This window comes from Penicillium hispanicum (genome assembly GCF_028827665.1).
Source record: "Penicillium hispanicum strain IBT 35686 chromosome Unknown utg000006l_segment0_segment0, whole genome shotgun sequence".
NCBI classification, from domain to species: Eukaryota; Fungi; Ascomycota; class Eurotiomycetes; order Eurotiales; family Aspergillaceae; genus Penicillium; species Penicillium hispanicum.
Window position 1 is genome coordinate 3,379,091 of NW_026623198.1, and position 21,409 is coordinate 3,400,499.

The 21,409-nt window shown below is 54.3% G+C and overlaps 4 protein-coding genes across 4 annotated transcripts; 3 read left to right on the forward strand and 1 right to left on the reverse strand.

The window, feature by feature from the left end:
- Positions 1 to 917: 917 nt before the first annotated feature.
- On the forward strand, positions 918 to 12,749 carry N7459_007607 (hybrid PKS-NRPS biosynthetic cluster; the record flags this gene model as incomplete). The annotated part of the gene is made up of 1 exon (XM_056946775.1): positions 918 to 12,749. The coding sequence occupies one exon, from the start codon at positions 918 to 920 to the stop codon at positions 12,747 to 12,749; it is 11,832 nt and encodes a 3,943-aa protein (XP_056798774.1).
- Positions 12,750 to 13,075: 326 nt separating this feature from the next.
- Positions 13,076 to 16,680, reverse strand: N7459_007608 (Zn(II)2Cys6 transcription factor; the record flags this gene model as incomplete). Its single annotated transcript, XM_056946776.1, has 9 exons — positions 13,076 to 13,776; positions 13,831 to 14,506; positions 14,554 to 14,654; positions 14,708 to 15,722; positions 15,776 to 15,824; positions 15,876 to 15,972; positions 16,066 to 16,389; positions 16,454 to 16,503; positions 16,565 to 16,680. 9 exons carry the CDS (start codon positions 16,678 to 16,680, stop codon positions 13,076 to 13,078), a joined length of 3,129 nt encoding a protein of 1,042 aa, XP_056798775.1.
- A 1,688-nt stretch (positions 16,681 to 18,368) lies between these two features.
- Positions 18,369 to 19,181, forward strand: N7459_007609 (flavin reductase family protein; the record flags this gene model as incomplete). Its single annotated transcript, XM_056946777.1, has 1 exon — positions 18,369 to 19,181. One exon carries the CDS (start codon positions 18,369 to 18,371, stop codon positions 19,179 to 19,181), a length of 813 nt encoding a protein of 270 aa, XP_056798776.1.
- Positions 19,182 to 19,844: 663 nt separating this feature from the next.
- N7459_007610 (homoserine acetyltransferase family protein) lies at positions 19,845 to 21,254 on the forward strand (the record flags this gene model as incomplete). Its single annotated transcript, XM_056946778.1, has 6 exons — positions 19,845 to 19,986; positions 20,064 to 20,559; positions 20,610 to 20,719; positions 20,774 to 20,921; positions 20,985 to 21,064; positions 21,124 to 21,254. 6 exons carry the CDS (start codon positions 19,845 to 19,847, stop codon positions 21,252 to 21,254), a joined length of 1,107 nt encoding a protein of 368 aa, XP_056798777.1.
- Between the last annotated feature and the right edge of the window lie 155 nt (positions 21,255 to 21,409).

A 21,409-nucleotide genomic window follows, 5' to 3' on the forward strand; every position in this document is an offset into this window, starting at 1 on the left:
TATACTCCGAAACGCAGATCTACGTTTACCACTCTAGATATATCGTGCGAGCAGCCGCTGATCCCACCTCCTCGGAGCTGGGATGCCTTGCATTCTCGGCACAATTGCCGCTTTATCACGACGAGCATGCGACAGTTCGAGTTGTTACCCTGCGCCATAGATGCGGTGCATTGCATCAAGCAGCTACGTCATGCGGTGCTCTAGTGGGATGCGCAGGGTCTCCAGCAAGACGATCTCATTCTTGGCAGGAGGCTGGGCTCGCCCTTTTTTCTTCCTTCCTTTTCTTTTTTTCTTATTTCATTTTATTTTTTATTTCTGCACGTAGTTGGACCATGCAGGGCCCATCCTTATAGGGCCTGGAAGCGCCTATCAGGCGGGGGTATCCAACTAAACGTAACCCTATATCCCGATGGCTTTCCACCGGATCTCTTGCATTGCTTCAGTTGAGCGTTTGAGCTGATCTACTGTCCTCAAGGCCTCCCACATTCCCCGAGTATAGACACGGAGACTGCTTCGCAGATTCATTCCCGCGATTGATGTGGTCGCAGTGTGTAATGCGAGGAATGTGGAGGTGGTGTTTCCCTTGCATGAACATGCGGCAGCCACCTCACGGTAAGACTGGGCGAACAGCTCTGTTGCGCTTTCGTGGCTGTCTGAGCTTAGCAGGTGCTGCAGGATACTACGCCGACTCAGCCTCGTTCATTCTTGGAAGGATCGTGCAGCTGGGCAGGAGACAAAAATGGCGGCAAGTCTTGATATGCAATTCCAGCGCCAGCGTAACATCCATACACGTGGAGAAAGTCAATAGATCAACGCGTGGTGTCCCTCTTCAACGGGAACCATAGTAAATGAACATCTGGAGTTGTGCTGCCATCTCTCAGTTTCGACCCTCCCGACATCCTCTACCTCCATCCATCATGACGGCTCCAGAGCCAATCGCCATCATCGGCAGCGGTTGCAGATTTCCTGGCACATCCTCATCGCCCGCTCGACTCTGGGACCTGCTTCACAACCCACGAAATGTAGCCTCCAAGGTGCCTCGCGATCGGTTCAGCATCGACGCCCTCTACCACCCGCACGGAACCCACCATGGCACCATGAATATGCAAGAATCCTACCTCCTCACGGAGGATGTGCGATGCTTCGATGCACCCTTCTTCAACATCTCCGCCGCCGAGGCTGAGAGTATGGACCCGCAGCAACGACTCCTTCTAGAAACGACGTATGAGGCGCTCGAGACCGCCGGACAGCGGCTGCGAGATCTACAAGGCTCTGACACTGGCGTCTTCTGCGGTGTGATGTGTAACGACTATGAGAATATGCTGTATGGCGATCTGGATACCTTGCCCCGGTACACCGCGACAGGCACCGCGAGCTCGATTGTGTCGAACCGGGCGTCTTATTTCTTTGACTGGCACGGTCCATCTATCACCATTGACACCGCGTGTTCATCTAGCCTGGTTGCTGTTCACCTCGCCGTCAAGGCCCTACGCGATGGTGATTGTCACCTCGCTGTTGCTGCTGGGACCAACCTGTTGCTGGCACCCAACATCTCCGTCAGTGAATCTAAACTGAACATGCTGTCGCCGACAGGCCGCAGTCGCATGTGGGATGTTGATGCAGATGGATATGCCCGTGGAGATGGAGTGGCCACAGTGATTCTGAAGCGGCTCTCCGATGCCCTCGCAGACGGCGACGGCGATTCGGTGGAGAGCGTCATCCGGGCCACCGATATCAACCAGGACGGCCGGAGCCCAGGAATCACTATGCCGTCTAGTACCGCACAAGCACAATTAATCAAATCCACATATGCCAAGGCTGGCCTTGATCTTACAAATCCAAGGGATCGATGTCAATATTTTGAAGCACATGGGACTGGCACCCAGGCCGGTGACCCAAGGGAGGCAGCCGCCATCCACGATGCGTTCTTTGCGGCAGCATCAGAACAGGATCCGGGTATTTTTGTCGGATCGGTAAAGACTGTGGTCGGCCATACCGAGAGTACTGCTGGCATCGCAGGGCTCCTCAAGGCATCATTATCTCTCCAACACGGTGTCATCCCTCCCAACCTTCACTTCCGTACCCTTAATCCAAACATCAGACCTTATGCAAAGCATCTGTCAATCCCAACACAGGCAGAACCATGGCCTGCATTGCCCCCGGGAGCCCCCAGGAGAGCATCTGTTAATTCCTTCGGGTTCGGCGGAACCAATGCACATGTCATTCTAGAAAGCCACGACGACATCGACATTGCCCCATCAGACTCCACAGCCATCACTCTTCCATTCGTTTTCTCAGCTACATCAGACAGATCCTTGGGCGCTGTCCTTGAGCGCCAGTTGCAATTTATAGATCAACAGCCCAAGGTGAATCCCAACGACCTTGCATGGTCATTATTATGCCGACGAACCGACTTCGACCACAGAGTCATCATCACTGCTAAATCCCTCGATAATTTGAGACTCAACATAATCGAAGAGCTTGATAAAAGGAGAAGTGGTACTCCGTCAACCATCGTGTCGCGTCCTCGCGCGGACCCATCGCACCGACTCCTCGGTGTATTTACTGGCCAAGGTGCACAGTGGCCGCAAATGGGTCTCGATCTTATATCTGCTTCACGCGATGCTAAATCCTGGATGGATGATCTACAATCTTCTCTCGATGAGCTTCCCGACACCTACCGACCCAGTTTCTCTCTGGTAGAGGAACTTTCCGCTCCAAAGAACTCCTCTCGAATATACCAAGCCGCTCTATCCCAGCCCCTCTGCACCGCCCTTCAAATTCTTCTTGTCAACTTCTTACGCTCTCTCGGTATTGAATTTGCGGCCGTGGTAGGCCATTCGTCCGGTGAGATTGGGGCAGCATACGCGGCGGGAATCCTCACTGCGCGTGATGCTATCAAAATTGCTCACTTGCGAGGCCATTTTGCCCCCTTAGCAGGCGTTAGTGGAAAATCAGGTGGAATGCTTGCGGCTGGCATGTCCATGGAAGAAGCTCAAGCACTCTGTACGCGAACAGAGTTCCAGGGCCGGGTGAAGGTAGCAGCTTGCAACTCACCCTCCAGTGTTACCCTTTCTGGAGACTCCGATGCGATTCTGGAGATTGAGGCACTTTTGAAAAAGGATGGTAAATTTGCACGGACGCTTCAGGTTGATACAGCGTATCATTCACACCATATGGCTCCTTGCTCTGAGCCCTATCGCCGAGCATTGAATGCTTGCAATATTCGCCCCAGTACTCCTACCTCTTGTAGATGGTTCTCAAGTGTTTACAGTGGCGAGGAAATTACCGATACACGCCTCAAAAGTCTGAAAGCCGACTACTGGGTAGAGAATATGGGAGAGACGGTCTTGTTCTCACAGTCCCTTGCGGCGGCAATCTCGACAGGCGCGTTCCATATGATTTTGGAAGTAGGACCACATCCTGCGCTCAAAGGGCCCGCATTACAGACGATGTCTGGGACAGGTGCGCAAGAGCCTCAGACGCCGTATATTGGCCTTTTGAGCCGGGGCACTGGAGCCATTGACACGTTTTCGCTGGCGATCGGCTCATTCTGGACCTATCTGGGGATTGGCTCTTCGGAAATTCATCGTTATGCTCAGCTCTTCGACCACAAGAGGAGACTCAACTTTGTCAAAGCACTCCCGACCTATCCCTTTGACCATTCCCACTCCTACTGGGCTGAATCGCGAGTGTCACGGACTCTCATACACAACCAGAATCTTCCAGTGAATTCGCTTCTCGGCAAGTTGACACCAGATACCACAGAAGGCGAATGGCGCTGGAGAAATTATCTCCGCCGCGACGAAATCCCCTGGCTCAGCGACCACTGCATCCAGTCCCAGCCTGTGTTTCCCGCTGCTGGATACTTGACAATGGCTGTGGAAGCTGCCACGATTATTGCTGCCGACGAAACAGTGCGGCTGGTCGAGATTGTGGATTTTGTTATCCACCAAGCGACTCAAATAAGTGACCATCATGCCGGCACCGAGATCCTCTTCACACTTCGAGAGGTCCAATCCAAAGAGGCTATCATATCTGTGCAATTCTCCTGTCATAGCAACGTCGCAGGTACACTCCGGCGCTGTGCTTCCGGAACAATGACTATCACCCTTGGAGCACCAACCATGTCTCCATTGCCTCCGAGAGCACTCAGCATAGACCGAATGGCTGCTTATGATGTCAAGTCGTTCTATTCATCGCTGGACAGTCTGGGGTATGGATACACCGGTGCTTTCCGATGCATGCACTCGATGGAAAGAAAGAAAGACATTTCTACCGGGCGTGTAAGGTGTCCGTCCGGTCGAATGTCCGGATACAAATCCGTCATCCACCCTGCCTTGATAGACAGTGCAATCCAAGCAGTGATGGCTTGCGCAAATGCCCCCGGTGACGGCCAACTCCACACGCTGCATATACCGACCAGTATCAAAGCTATGACCATAAATTTGGACTCTCGCGCAATCACAAGAAGTGAAGGCATTACTTTCGACGCAGCCCTGACACAGGCGGACTCTAACGGCTTCCGCGGTGATAGTGATCTTTTTGATCGGAATGGGAATGGAATTATGCAGTTTGAGGGAATCCAATTGTCGCCATTAATGGCTCCCACTGCCGAGGATGACCATCCTGTCTTTTCTCAGACGGTCTGGGGTCGCTTGGAGCCAGATGCCACCGTGCCATACAAAATAAAGGCCTCGCAAGATGATAAGCATCGCCTTGAGCTCTTGGATCGCATCGCCTTGTTCCACCTCAGAACCGTTGCAGAGGTGCTGACAGGTGATGACCGCGCCAGTCTTGACTGCCACCGTGCCGGATTCATAACTTGGATGGATCGTGTACTCTCGGAATCAAGATTGGGTAAGCATCCAATTGCAAAGCAGGTATGGCTCAAAGATGATGCGAGCGTGATAGAAGAGGTGCTTCGGGGGATTCCGAACAAGACTGATATACAAGTCCTTCAAGTCGTTGGCGATAATCTCTTAGGGTTCTTCCGCCAGGAATTATCCATCAGGGAATTGCTGCAGGAGGACGATCTCTTCAATCGGTTCATGATGGAGTCAATTGATATCGCACCGCATCATTCGCACATGGGAGACATCGCTGCCCAAATTGCGTTCCGATTCCCACGCATGAAGATCCTGGAGATTGGGGGTGGCCTGGGATCTACCACACACTCCATTCTGCGCTGTATTGGGGACTCCTTTTACTCCTATACATTTACTGATGCATCCTCCGAGGCTTTGGACGCGGCCAAATCAATCTTCGCAGATCGCGTGGATAAATTTCTTTACCGAGTTCTCGACGTCGATGCAGATCCGATGGAGCAAGACTTCCAGGAGCACGAATACGACTTGGTTATTGTGTCTAGCGTGCTCTGTTTGAACAACTCGCGCCAACGAGCCTTTAGCCACATTCGACAGCTGATAAAACCAGGCGGGTATCTCGTTGCATTGGATGGGACTAATGCAAGCACCATTCGGACTACAATGATCTTCGGCTGTCTTGGAAATTGCTGGGGCTCTGAAGGTGGTGAGAATTCTGGCTCCACGATGGACGCCAAAGAATGTGATTCTTTACTACGAGATGCCGGCTTTGCTGGGATCGACAGTACAAGTCTGGACCATCAAGCAAGCGCAAGGCCATTCTCTGTATTTGTCTCCCAGGCAGTTGATGATACAATCGCTCTCCTGAAGAAGCCTCTCAGGTCTCCTCCCGCGCCTCCTGCAGCTCACCCAGAGGACCTCCTCATCATTGGCGGTGCTACATCAACTTCCTTGTCACACGTGAGGCAACTTGGAATAACCCTTTCTTCATGGTTTCGCACCATCACCCGATCGCAGACGTTGGCGACACTGGACCTTTCTCCTTCAGCCCAACAGCTGACTGTGCTGATAGTAGCCGATCAGGACACTACTTGCGTAGATGGTCTTGATAAGCTACGGCTGCGCACCCTGCAGCGAGTATTCCAAGTTGCAAAACGACTGCTCTGGGTTTGCACAGGTCCAGAATCACAGTATCCAGCTCAGAGTATGAGCAAGGGTCTACTCCGTTGTATTGCGCTTGAGAACCCAGAATGTCGTTACCAGAGTCTCCATGTTGATACCCTCGGCGACCTGAGTGCTGACTTGCTGGCCATGATGTTGATGCGCTTGAATCGTGCTGCCCTCCCCAACGACTACAACACATCCTCCCATCTATGGAGCAATGAGCCCGAGCTGCGCTTGGAAAATGGTACCATGATGGTTCCTCGCATCTGCAACCAGGTGTCGATGAATCAACGATATATGGCACACAGAAGGACAATCTACAGCCAAGCAGACAGTCAAAAATCCAAGTTGGAATTCTCCTACGAGGACAATAAAGTACAGCTGACTATGGCCGATGCACAACTTCAACAGAAACTCCCGATTTCAATCAGAGTCGAGTACTCAAGTAGCCATGCAGTCAGGGTGGATGGACTGGGACTTTTATATGTGGTCATCGGTCGTCACGTCAATACAGGAGAGAGACTGCTTGGTCTATCCAAGCAACATGCGTCAGTCGTCCCATTTCCACATTCTTGGGTGCTTCCCTGCGACATTGAAAATGAGAACTGCAGTCGTCTCCTGTCTGCCATGTGTTCTTCTCTGGTCGCTATCTTTTTGATGAATCGAGTTAGACCCAACACGGGGGTTTTAATCCACGAGCCAAGCGATGACAATCGAGCCGCAATTTCATACAGAGCGTCGGAGATGGGCGTCAATGCATTCTTCAGCACTACCGACGGGTCAAATGATCCTGAGAATACCATCATCTTCCACGAGAGAAGCTCCATCCGTGTTCTGAAGAGGTTGCTACCAAGTAACCTTTCACTGGTTGCACAGCTGGATTCTCGTGCGAGGGCTTTTTCGGATCGGTTGAGCCAGGCTTTACCGCAAGAGGCTGCATTCGTACATGAGAGTGACTTATACAGTAGCTCGGCATTGCTTCGCGATGATTCAACTCCCGGCAACGTGGTCGATGTGCTGAATGCAGCAATGCATATGTCCAGAGAAACTGTGTACTGCCAGACAGCTCGCACTGTGACTATTCAAAGACTTGTCGATGGCTCTGCCAAGCTACAGAGTCCAATTTCTGTCGTGGACTGGACCGACGCCACACCTGTACCTGCCAGGGTCCAACCAGCAAGCTCGCTCGTTGCTCTTTCGCCGGAAAAGACATACCTTCTGGTTGGAATGCCTGGTGAAATTGGACAGTCGATCTGCGAGTGGATGGTTTCTCGGGGCGCGAGAGCCATCGTGCTGGCAAGTCGAACTCAAGTTGAGCAGATCTGGTTGGATCAAATGGCAGAATCAGGAGTACGCGTGGTGACTATATCGACGTGCGTTCTTCAACCTTCCCCCCCCCCCCCCCCCTTCTACTCGACCGAGCTAATGCGTATAATGTATAGAGATGTCACGGACAAAGAATCCACCTCCCTGCTCCTGGAGAAGATATGTGAGCAGCTACCCGGAATCGGCGGCGTTGCGAATGGTGCCATGATCACCACAAATCAATCGTTTGCCGACCTGTCAATTGACAACCTTCAGACGGAACTGGAAGCCCGGCTTCGGGGAACTTTGGCCATGGACGAAGTCTATTCGAGCAAAGATCTGGACTTCTTTGTCCTGTTCGGATCCACAGCGGGAACCACTGGCAAGCCTGGTCATTCAGTATATGCGGCCGCAAGCGAGTTCATGTCTAGCGTTGTCACTCGCCGGAGAGAACGCGGGTTGGTTGGAAGTATGATCAATGCCGGTCCACCAATACAGAGCATTGGTCTCCCTTCGATCGATCATACGATAGACCCAGCACATACAACCGGATCGCTGGCCTCTCTTGGTATTTCAGAACTAGAGCTTCATGAGTCTTTTGCCGAGGGAATCATCTCTGGCCAGCAAGATGTTCCCCATGTTTCTAGCATTCTTGCTGGATTGGGTAACGCAGACCCACGCGATCAGCCAACTGCTGTATGGCATCAAGACCCCAGACTCTGGCACTTGGTAAATCATCCAATGGTCAATGCATCCAGCCATTCCACGGGTACCACCGACCCCGATGAGAAACAACTGGAATCCGCATCCAGTCTGACTGAGGCCAAGGCTATCATTGAAGAAAAGATGATGACCGAGATCCGCCGGAAACTCCATATCTCCGCCGACGAAGCGCTGTCTTCGGACAGCGTCCTTGTCGAGTTAGGAGTTGATTCATTGGTGGCGGTGGACTTGCGAGCGTGGTTTGCCAAAGAATTCTCAGTTGAAATAGCCGTCCTGAAGATTCTGGGTGGTTTGTCCATCGGTGACCTAGTCGACCATATCGCCGACTCGTCGAGTCTGTTCGACCGGTTCCGAGGATCTGAACTCCCGGCGATTGTGACAGACAACGATGAAGAATCCAAAACACCGTCTACCGTCGGTAACACGCCAGGCATCACGCCGGGTCTCACCCCAGAGGATCTATCAACGGAATCCGATACCGACAATACATCTGTCTCTAGTGGAAAACCATACCCGAAGGGCGAGTACCAGCGCATCGAAAGGCTCTCCTATGCTCAATCCCGCTATTGGTTTTTGAACCAATACCTTGTGGACCAGACAACGTACAACGTGACTATACGTCTTCGAATCAAAGGCGCGCCGCGTGTCAAAGACCTTGAAGCTGCTGTCAAACATGCGGGAATGAGGCATGAGAATCTGCGGACTTGCTACTTGTCAGAGATGGACAGAAACAATGATCCATCGCAAGCCGTCTTGTCTCAATCCAGGTTCCGATTGGAGAAGGCATATGTTGACAGCGAGGATGATGCTCGAGAGGAATATTCCAAAGTCCGCGATCATGTTTACAACCTGGAAGAAGGCGAGGTCGCGCGGATCCGTCTGGTGACGGTAACTTCATCCAAGACCTACTTCCTTGTTATGGGCTGGCATCACATAGCCATGGACGGAGCCAGCTTCCACATCCTTCTACGGGACTTGGGATTGCTGTATACAAAGCAGCCCCTGCCGCCTGTATCCCGGCAATACACCGACTTCGCAGTCTCACAACGGACCGCTTACGAGCACGGCGAATGGGATAACCAACTTGCATATTGGAAGGACCAATTCCAGACTTTCCCAGATGCCATTCCACTGCTCCCAATGGCGAAGAACCGCTCACGCCCCGTCCTCAAGGAGTATGAAATGGAAGAAGTGAGAGGAGATGTGAGTGGATCGACAATGCGCAAGATTAAGGCCTTCTGTCAGAAGAATCGGTGCTCTCCCTTCCATTTCTTCGTTGCTCTTCTTCGAATCTACCTGGTTCGTCTCACCGAAGTGAATGATATCTGCATTGGCATTGCCGACGCGAATCGATTCGATCCCGCCAACGAGAGCACTGTCGGATTTCTGCTCAACCTTCTACCTCTGCGTTTCCAGTCAACCGACACAACGCAGCCATTGAAGGATATCCTCGTCGAGACAAAGAACAAGGTGTATGGCGCCTTGCAGAACTCAAGTCTGCCTTTTGATAAACTCCTGGATGACCTAGGAGCGCCGCGATCTACTGCCTACAGCCCCTTGTTCCAGGTACTCGTCGATTGGCAGCCCCAGACTGGCGATGACTACAAAATTGGCGACATGGAGATGCACAACGAGGAGATGCTCCCCGGGAAGACGGCTTACGACTTGACTTTGTTCATCGCACAGGCTGCCGATGGAGGCGCCATTATCACTTTCCGCCTTCAAAGTTCTCTCTATGACGCCGACGCAGCGCAACTGGTCGCCAGGAGCTTCCTCAGCCTTGTCTCAACTTTTGCCAACGGCTTTGATCAGGATGTCAGCAAGGTTCCGATATACGGACCTGTGCGACATGATGAAGTTCACCTGGGCAAGGGCCCCTCTCTCAGCTCGAAGTGGCCGTTGACCATTTCTAGGCGCATCGACGATATCGCTAAGCAGAATCTCGGAAAGGTCGCTATCAAGGATACCGAAGGTAGGAGCATCACATACAAGGGTATGGTCGACCGCACCAACTCGATTGCCTCGAGATTCCTCACTCTGGACCTTCCCGCCGGATCACCGGTCTGTCTGTTTCTGCATCCCACCGCAGACTGGATCCCCTGCATGTTAGCCATCTGGAAGTTGAATCTCGTTTATGTGCCACTGGACCTGAGGAACCCAGTCCCTCGGCTTGCGACTATGGTCCAGGACTGTCAGCCTCGGGTCATTGTCTGCAGTGACGATACCCGGTCCAATATCGAGGGACTAGGCTATGCAGAGGCTCGCATTGTGAACATTTCCGAGCCTTGTTTGGGCCAGCCTGGACCAGATATCAACAACAGATCCGAGCCACAGGCACGCGCTGTCATCCTGTACACGAGTGGAACCACTGGCCGCCCCAAGGGCATTCAGCTTCGCCACTCCAGTCTCATGAACGAAATTGAAGGCTATACCAACAGGTGGCAATTAGGTGCGGAAACCGTGCTACAGCAGGGGGCGATGACATTCAACCACTCTCTGGACCAAATGCTCACGGGGTTGTCCAATGGAGGGCGCGTCATTGTCGTCCCTCGGTCTCTTCGTGGTGACCCGGTATCGCTATCAAGACTGCTCGCGGACGAGCAGATCACATACACCAAAGCAACACCGTCCGAATACGCTAACTGGCTACAATACGGCTCGGAGTCTCTGCGTCGAGCATCCTCCTGGAGGTTTGCTTTCGGTGGAGGCGAGCATCTCACGACCAGCCTGGCTCAAGGTTTCCGCGCTCTGGAACTCCCTAATCTACGTCTCTTCAACTCATACGGCCCGGGTGAGGTCACCATCTCTTGTCACAAGATGGAGATTGATTACAAAAATGAGAAAACCACGCCTGGAAACATCTACCCCGTCGGGTACTCCTTGCCGAATTACAGCACCTACATCGTCGACAAGGAGATGCGTTGTGTGCCTCCGGGTGTCTCAGGCGAGATTCTCATCGGTGGCGCCGGACCGTGCATGGGCTACCTCAACATGGATGAACTGAACAAGGAGAAGTTCATTGAAAACCCCTTCGCACCACCCGAATACCTCGCCCAGGGCTGGACCAAGGCGTATAGAACCTTTGACCGGGGCTATCTCCTTCGTGGCGGAGAACTCGTCATCGATGGACGACTAGACGGTGATACCCAGGTCAAAATCCGGGGAATCCGGATGGAGCTCGAAGACATTGAGAACACACTGGTCGATACCTCGAACGGCGCATTGATCCGGGCCGTGGTTTCGATCCGCGGGCAAGAGAGCCAGTTGCTCGTTGCATTTGTGATCCTTGCTCCGCACTTCCAGGGCGATGTCGAGGCTATGTTGACGCAGCTCAGGAAGGACCTGCCGCTGCCGCAGTATATGTGTCCCGCGGCGATTGTGCCGGTGGACAAGCTCGTTCTCAATGTTCATGGCAAGGTTGATCGCCGCGCTGTCGATGCGCTCCCTCTACCCAAGGCAACCAAGGCTGGCGGCGACTCCGAGGTGAGTGGGACGTTGACAGCAACGGAGTCTATCTTGCGAGAGATATGGGGCAAGGTCCTTCATGAAGGCGTCGTGGATATCTCGAGCATTCCGAGTGACACGGATTTCTTCGTGGTGGGAGGTAGCTCGGTGCTGCTGGTCAAGCTCCAGGCCATGATCCACGACGAGCTACAAGTAACCCTTCCCCTGATGGACCTCTTCGAGCATAGCATCCTCAGCGCGATGGCACAGAAGCTCGAGGCCGCGCAGCCCTCAACAACCATCGATTGGGAAGTTGAAACATCCCTCCCGAGTCTCCTCACCCACCCAACAGACGAAGTGCACCGCCCATCATCCACCCAGCAAGGCCTGGTCATCGTCCTCACCGGCGTCACCGGGTTCTTGGGCAAAGCCCTCCTCCGCCACCTCATCTCCAATCCGGCCATCGCCCACGTCCATGCGATTGCAGTCCGGCCCCGAACTCTCAGCCCTCGCACTCTCCCACCCTCCTCGCCCAAACTCACCCTCCACGACGGCGACCTGTCCGCGCCTCGCCTGGGCCTCGACGAAGCGAGCTTCGCCTCACTCTCCGAAACAGCCGACCTCGTGATCCACTCCGGCGCAAACCGCTCGTTCTGGGACGCATACCCCGTCGTCCGCGCGCCCAACGTCTCCAGCACGAAGACCCTGCTCGCCCTCGCCCACCGCCGCCGCATCCCAATCCACTTCCTGTCCAGCGGCGGCGTGGCCGGCGTCGCTTCCGAGCCCCCGCGCAACGGGCAGCAGGGCTACGTGGCGTCCAAGTGGGCGAGTGAGCGCGTGCTCGGCCGCGCTGGCAGGCATGGCATCTCGGCCGTGGCGCACCGTCCGAATCAAGGATATGATCTCCCAGGGCCGACGGCGGAGTGGGCGGACGAGCTGCGCGCGCTGGTGGCCCGCATGCGCTGCGTGCCTACCGAGTGCCAGTGGGATGGGTATATGGATCTCGTGCCTGTCGCAGCGCTGGCGGAGGACATTGTGGCGAATATCCTGTCCGCGCCGCGCGGTGAGCAGCTCCGCGTGGTGGATTACCTGCCCACGGTGCGGGTTGGAACGAGGGATTTCTTGGATGCGGCGACGGACCGCGATGGATCGTTTGCGGGGTTTGAGCAGCTGGATCTGATGAAGTGGATGGGGCGGGCGAAGAGGGAGTTTGGATTCAAGTGGTTTGTGACGGCGCAGAATGCGGTGGTGGGTGACAAGGAGATGGGAATGGTCACGCAGCTGTAATGTAGCATAGTTATAGACATTTGGGTAAATTGAGTCGAGATTGATGGTAATATTTTGTTCGTTGTGGTGCTGTGCTCCAGCGCTCGTATTAAAACGTGCCAGCACTTTCATGCTATCCGGACAGACGTATCATATCGTCGATTCTAAAAAGACATGAGAATAAAACAAGCCATCAACGGCGATCTATGTGCTGCACGAAAAATATTCCCCCGCTAGACGCCGATCAACGCTCCCACCCCGAGAACGCACCCGTAAAGACACATGGGGAAAACACACGATGCAGGACTGCCATGAGAGAAATGCATATATACAAAAAGAAGCCGGCGTTAAGGAGGCCGTGGTGTTGCGTCGCCGGGGCTCATGAGGGGGAAGTTTTGGTTCTCTCCGAAGAAACTGAGAACATCCTGAGGCAGATATTCCAGCCAGGGCAAAATCTCGCCGTTGGAGAAGGGGAACGACTCCTGCTGTTGCAAGGTGTTCATGTCAACGTCGTGACTCTCGATCATCATGCCGCCATGGGAATTCATGCCATGATGGAGCTCACTTCCGCGGGGTCCCATATGTCCACCCGGCGGATGTTGGTCAGTCAAGGCGGATGACACTCCGTACGGATACCCAGGCGGTTGGCCCTCGATCTTGGGAGAGGGAAGACTTTGGTTGAAGCTTGATTGGACTGCCGCCGAGGCCCGAGAACCAGATTCTGGGTAGGGCGAGTTCAGGCCGAGAAAGTAAGGAGACTCGGCCCCCATACCTCGGGGGGGAATTTGGGAGTATTTGGGATTGGCGGTGGCGAGAGATGCTCTGCCTTCATCGTGGGTACGTGATGCTGTGACAGGTTGCGAGAAGGAGGCACTCGAGCCCTGGGCGGTGTTTGCTTGCACGGGCAAGGCAGGATAGCTGTGACTGTATTGCGACGAGTAGAAGGATTTGGTGGCTGGCGCTTCGGTCGGGGTGGTGGGCATCTGGTAGAGTAAGCTGAGATTCGGCTGGGAAGAATTGGTCGCTCCAGTGAGGGCCCATCCAATGGCTGCCAGAAAACGGATTAGCAAGTAGTTGGCAAGGAGAGATCATTGGGGCTTACCTTGACTGGGGTCAATCCTTGGTGACCATTTTCCACCAGACGGGAGATCCGCCACGCCTGGGGGTCTTTCAGGGCCTTGACTGGGATCGGGTGCACCGCCATGCCAGGGGGCCGGTGGGAATGGTTGCCCGGGGACAATCCCCGACGTGTTCCCCATGTCTTCGGCCGTATATAGCAGAGGATCCACGATCCCCTTGGCCTTTTGATCAAGCACCGTCAAGATGTATCGAGTGCCCTCCCAGTACGAGTCGAGAGCTTTCAATGCCTTGTAGCAGCGTTGGTAGTTCTCCTTGGCCGCTGATGCGAGAAGAATATGTTTTGCGGTGGACTTTCGCTCCGACCCATTGGACGACTCCATAGTGGGCAGCACAAACCCACTCGATTGATTGGCCAGCAATGGCTGTGGAAGAGGCGAACCTGGTCTGGAGGAGGGTGAGGAGTAATATGCACTCTCCATTAGGAAAGCACAGGCCGCAATGTACATGGGCTGACTCGTAAAGGGATTGCCAATAAAGCTCTTGCCGTCAACCAGCTCTGAGAATGAAAGAATATCGGCAATTGTCTTGGCTGATGACATCGATAGCTCGCGGCTGTTGGGGTAAAGATGCTGTATCGTCCCACCAAAGGAGTTCAACAACGTCGGTTGGTGAAGGAGCACAATGAGAGTATGGAACCACTGTCTGAATTAGAGTGGTGCGTTGCAGCCATAAGAGGGAGACATACAAAATGAAGGAGGATGAAATTGGTGCCTTCCTTGGCTTTGACGTATGCTTGGAAATTTGCCGCGTTGAAATGGAGCCTTGGTGATAACCGCTGGTAAATGCCTGCGCAATCCATGTCAGGGTTTAGCCATTGGAGGTTTACCGATCGTACATACCTGTCAGATCGCTTTCCATCCCAGCCAATCTCTTGAGAGTATCAGGAGTGACGTGATTGACATCCTGAATACCGTTGATGAGGTCGGTTACTCGCCCGTACAGATGAATGACCCGAATCAGTGGGGGAAAAGGCGCCGGCCATCCATTCGGCAATTGGGACTCCGATTGAAGAGGAAAACAGAGTTCAATGTCTTCGTCACGGAGGGTGACCGGCCGCCCAGTACCTGAGGAGATGACCCGATCGAGGAAGAAGATGCTCCAGAATGAATCCACCCGCTCTCTTTCGCGAGCGCGCTCCGTGTCAAACGCGGGCGGAATTGTCTGGGGGCTCTGATAGGCGTCAAAGTCATCGTATTGATCCTCGCGCAACTTTCCCGCTTGGCCTGTCATCACTTCACTCGGCGTCACACCTTTCCGGCCATAATTGTGCTTCAAGCCTTGGTGCTTTTGTAGACCTAGGTCTTGTGCCATCCGAATGGAGATGCCCAGATACATCCAGAGACCACTGTCATGATTGGACCCAAACTGCTCATAGGCCAGTAGTAAGCAGGCTTGGAGAGCAGAGAGAGTTGGACACGACAAAGAATCCACGAGTGAGCTCATTGCTCGATGAGCAAACGGCAGGCCGCGATCCCATAGCTTGGGATCTGCGGGGGGCTGAGACCGATCAATCGGCGGTGCTTGGGGAGATCCGAGTAGTGGATGAGGGGAGAATCTGGCGGCCAGGGAGCAGACTGCATCTACCAACATGGTATCGACCTTCTTTTCTTTGAGATCTTGGAGAAATCGCTCTCGCTGTAGGAAGGGAAAACTGCAACCAAGATGCGTGAAAAACAGATCGCTCAAATGCGAAACGAGGTTGGAAACAGGAAGAGCGTCGTCACGGTCGTAGAATGGAATCGTATTGGCGTCGCGCGTATCGCGGGAGTCTGCTGTGACAGCAGGCAGGCCCACTGGAGCTTCGGATAGTTTGGGGCTCCGCAGTGGGGAAAGGGACTCTGGAGATCCGCGGCGCTAGAATGAGCACGCGTTGCTCTGCAGGAGCTCTGCGAGAGGGAACGACCAACCTGAGGATATTGAAGGGTTGCTTTTGCGGGATCCCCGTACTTGGACGACCTATGAACTCCGTAAGCGTAACGCCCTGGTGGTCTGCTCAACTCGGATCACCCAACCATTTGTTTGAATCCAGGCACGATGGCCGTTGGACCGAAATATCGAAAATACGGGACATGGGTGCGGCCGCTTGAGCTCACCGATGTACGACCTGAGCAAGCGAGCTGGGTTAACATCGCGATACCAAATCCCAGCACGCCAGTCGGCTGGTGCGGTCATTGCGCTGGAGAAGACTCCCACTCACTACTTTCTGGGCTATCACCGGCAGCCTGAGAATCAGACTCCTTGTGTATGCGCGCGGAAGTGTCTCGCGATGACGAGGACTCTTTGACCTCGGCGGGTTTCGATGCGGGCGACTTGTCAGGTTTGGCCTTGGGGACGGCTGCTGGTGCGGGCTCTGGGGAACAGCTCTCGACCGCCCGAGAGTTGCGCCGGCCAGATTCATGGGCGCCTGACAGGGAAGGAACGGCAGGCGCACGCGAAGCTGAGTCGGACTGTGATCGCAGATGAGCCGTCGAGTCGGTATATCCGAGGCAGACATGCTTATAGTCGGAACATGTCTTGCATACTATATAGAGCAAAGTCTATGAGTCTAGGGTTCGGTTGCGAGACATCCACCGGGAGATTCCTACCTGGCTGTTCCCCTGAGCATCGAATCTTGCGGCGGCGACAGGTCAAACAACTGCACCGACCAGGGTCCCCGTTAGCGTCATAGGTATGTCATGGGAGGGTGCGGCACGTACGCGGCGTTGACTCGGCGGCGTTTAGTCTGGGGTTGGCCGTCGGTAGCAACGAAGCGGATCTGACGTTGACCGGAAGGATTGCCGCCATTCTTCTTTTTGGGAGAAGGGGGGCTCATTGCGAGCGAGGGTGTTAACCGCGGTGACGACCCATTGGGCTGGGGATGCGCCGAGGCCGGTGGGAAGGTGCAGCGGCACGCGGAAGCTCTAATCCAGGGCGTGACCGGGTATGGGACGGATGAAGCGGTAGGGAAGATCGTGGGAGAGGAGGATGGACTCGGGAAGCGACAACTGCATGAGGCTGGAGGAGATGCTGCAGAAGGGGGCCTTAGAGCCCAATCGGAAGGGATAGCTTTGGACAAAGAGGTGTAGGATGAGCACCCACGGGAGAGGAGGGGAGAGGGGAAGAGAAGAGGAAGAGACAAGTCAGATGAGATGATAAGCGCAGTTTGTGTCGCTCTCGCTTGCAGGGACTAGGTTCGACACGCCCCGTGGGGGAGATTCATAAGAGAGCAAAGACTGAGTACAACTACTGGAACTACTGGAATCCAACGTCCCCCCTTGACCGCCCATGTTTGGCCGGAAACAGCAGCACGCAAACCACGCCTTGTTGGCCACCACCCACCGCAGACACCTTCATACACTTTCATACAATGACATTCAAGATCGCCCGGTCATGGGATGTTGCCCTGGTGGGTCATGGGTCCCACGGAGTTTCTGGAGTTTGCAGTTTGGGTCTCGATGTTCCTGGGGGCTGCCCCCCCTTGGAGGGGCTTTGGGATTGGGATCGGCTTCATGCTGCTGGAGTCGAGCTCGACCGACCGAGTCTGGAGCGACCGGGATCGCTGATCGTTCCTGCAGGGCGGAAAATCTTGAGAATCATTCTCGGCGTGGTTGCCAGACTCGGGCGAGAGACGCTGGGGATGGAGACATCGGGCAGGAAATCCATAAGTCTGGGGGATTCGATGGCGAGTGGAATTCGAATGGGGAAAGATGGGAGTCGGAGTCCCCACGGGCCACTTTCTCCACGCCCATCGATTCGCTACCAACACGAGCTGGGTCGATAGTACTATTTCCAGTATTTACCATATTCGCCTGGTCAGCCGACCAGACAGAAATTTAAGCTTATCCACCCGCCTGGACTGGAAGGGATTGCCGATGTTCTGTGGCGGAGAGATCCGAAGAGACCAGATAGGAGATTTGATCAGCCTTCCAAGGTTCTCTCCGAGAGTACTACCGTTGTCATCCATAGCGTTGGGACATGTCGCATGGTCGGGGACTTTTCTCTATTGATGATGGGAAGATCAAGAATCATGGTGACGCTCGACGCCATTCGGCCCGAGACTCGGTCGCCGAGGATGTAATGCCACGCACTACACCCCGAATCCGCCGCCAGAGGGCCGTCGTCCCGTCGCCTGCCCATGCAATCGACGCGTGGCAATATGCCCCGCGACGGCGTAACTAACTATGTGACTACCGAGGTAGTTAACTAGCTGCAAGGTGAACTCTCCAGCCCCATCCGCCGCCTTCATGCCTCATCGCGTCTTCGCATCTGTTCTCCAAGCGCCCCGAAGAGTCGCTGCACAACTATCGTGAGTTCTGACTTCACCATCACAGTGGCAATACCCCAGATAACACAGATCACGTCACCGACGCGCACCGCGCGATCAACGCACGCTCGGCGGGGCACTTCGGGGCTGATGGCTAACCCAACGCCTCTGACTATAGTTGTATTCCTTTTGCACCGAACCACCCCTCCCGCCTTCCCGCATCCCAGTCCCGTCGATCCATCAGCTACACCTCCCCCATGTTCAAAGTCGGCTCCGATTTCGAGAAGATCCAGGCCTCCCGGCCGGACTTCCGCCGCGATGCCGAGGTCACCTTCTCCAAACCGCCGAACCCCGCGTGGAAGGAGGGCGACGGCGCCAACGATGCCGGCGCGAGTCTCACCAAGGACCACGTCGAGATTGACCCCCATGCCGACGGCCGCCCCGTCGCCTCTAACTACAAGCTACTAATTTCCGGCATGGTACCGCGGCCCATCGCCCTGATCAGCACCAAATCCCAGGACGAGAAGACCACCAACCTCGCGCCCTTCAGCTACTCCCAGGTCATCAACCATGACCCGCCGCTGTTCGTCGTGGGATTTGTCGGTGCGCTCGACAAGGCCAAGGACACCTTGAAGAACCTGCACGAGACCGAGGAGTGCGTGATCAACATTATCTCCGAACACTTCGTGGAAGCGGCCAACGCCACGGCAATCAACGCGCCCTACGGCGTCTCGGAGTGGGAGACCTCGGGCCTGACTCAAGCCCCTACCGCCGTGGTCAAGCCGGCGCGGGTCAAGGAGTCGATCCTGGCGATCGAGGGGAAGCTCGTCGAGACCAAGGAGTTTGAGAGTCGTACCGTACCGGGCAAGAAGACTGGGGTCATGGCCGTGATTGAGGGAGTGCGATTCTGGGTGCGCGAGGATGCTATTAACGAAGACCAAAGTGTCATCGATCTCAAGGTCCTCAAACCGATTAGTCGATTGGGGGGATCTCGTACGGTCGCACCACCGATGCCATTGAGATTCCACGCCCGCAGTTCTAACACCATCCACATTGCATGTCTTGATTGAGTGGTAGTGGCTGAGCGTCTAGAGAATGGGTCTGCCGGTGCTGTAGCTGTATATACGTTAGGTTGTACATAGACATTGACATGATTACTTTGAAACCAAATCTCCAAGGCCCACTAAATGGGTTGGAACACATCTGTCTAGCTATGGCTAGTTTGGAAGTATCTCTAGCACCACCTCTAGATTGGAGCGTTAGTTTGAAGTCGAATAGACATGGCGCCAAGTCGGCTCTAGAATCGGCATCTCATTGTAGGTCGGAGCACTCCTATCATTGATAGTAACAGCTCAAACTTCAACATAGGTTACCTCCTAGCGAGTGAACTTGTTCAAGGAACTTGATAGAGGACCGCATTATATGTCCACCTTGTACCCTACCACCCTCGACTGTCGCCACTCGTGTCAGATCCAAAGAAGCAGTGAGGTCGCTCGTTCTCTGCCCAGAAGCTTGCACGCCATGATACCTCTTCTGTGGATTCCTCCAGAGCCCTGTCACACTCACCTATGGATGACCGGCTCCAAGCGTCTTCGTGCGGAGTACCGAGCGGGGTCGTTATCGCCAGCCCCAAAAGACCAAAAGATATAAAGGCGCGCAACCCTGGTATCGACTGCCCCGACTCCGAGATAACACTCTGACCCAGACAAAGACCGCCACAAGTGACATCAATCATGGCGCAGGATTATGAAATCTTCAAGCTGGGGGATTGGGAGCTCCAGAGCGGGGAGAAGATCGTCGATGCGCATCTCGCATACAAGACCTTTGGGGACCCCAAATCGCCCGCCATTGTCTATCCGACTTGGTTCTCAGGCTGTGAGTTATCTAGAAACATGCTCTATCCCGAGTGCACGACGCGGCGTGTGGCTGATCTGTTCGGTGGTATTTGCTAGCCATCTCCGACAACTTCTGGCTGATTGGAGAAGAGAAGACCCTCAATCCCAAGGAGTTCTTCATCATCATTACCGCCCTGTTTGGGAATGGACAGTCGTCGTCTCCCTCGAACCAGCCCAAGCCTGGTCCGTTCCCGAGGTGTTCGTTCTACGACAATGTGCGCTCCCAGCACGAGCTCGTCACCAAGCAATTTGGCATCACGCACCTGCGTGCGGTCATCGGCTGGTCGATGGGCGGCGCCCAGACCTTTCAGTGGGCAACACAGTACCCGGATTTCATGGACCTTGTAATCCCGTTCTGTGGAGCGTCCAAGACTTCGCTGCACAATCAGGTGTTCCTCGAGGGTGTCAAGAGTGCCCTCCTGGCGATTAAGAATACGTCTTCGGCAGGCTCTGGAGAGATTGGCATCCACGAAGGCACTTCCGACGTTCGCACTTGGACTGCCAGAGACAGTGAAGTGGGCCTGAAAGCGATGGGTCGTGTATATGCTGGATGGTAAGGAGTCCTCCTGTGTTTCTCGCATGCCTCTAACAGAAAACACACAGGGGGTTTAGCCAGGCATTTTACCGTGAGAAGGTATATGAAACCGCGCTTGGATATAAGGGCCTCGAAGATTTCCTGCAGAATTTCTGGGAGACATGGGCCCTGTCAAAAGGTATGGGCAATGGCCAGAGTTTGGAATGTCTCTAACGCGAGAAATTCTCGCTAGACCCGGAGAATCTGCTCGTCATGATTCAGACGTGGCAGAATGGCGACGTTTCCCTCCAGGAACCATACAACGGTGACTTTGAGAAAGCGCTGGCCTCGATCAAGGCCAAAACTCTCGTCATGCCTGCCAAGACGGACCTGTATTTCCCGTAACACAGACCTGAGTAGTGTTTTGACTTGCCTTTAGAGACTGACCGGCCCCTTTTCATCAGACCAGAGGACTCGGAGTACGAGGTTGCCTGCATGAAGCCAGGCGTTGGGACGTTGGCAATCTTCCCTTCGATCTGGGGCCGTGAGTATCTCTTATACTGCTGAGCGCTACTCGCTATTAGAGACTAACTCATGCCACAGACTGGGCTGGAGGTCCCGGTGACAGCAAGGAGGATGTTGAGTGGTTGGATAAGCAGTTGGCGCGTTTCTTTGCGGAGAACCCGTCGGATGGCGTCGCTTCGTTGACTAGGAATCTCCAAGGAGCGCTCTGATTTGGACACCATGCAGAGGCCCGGGAAGTCGATGGACAAACCCAAAGATAATGTTAGTTCTTTGTGACTGTTATGAAAGAATCGTGATTCTATCCATCAATGTATGAAATGGAAGACCACACCTTCTCTGGAGGCAGTAAGGGCGCAATCATGTG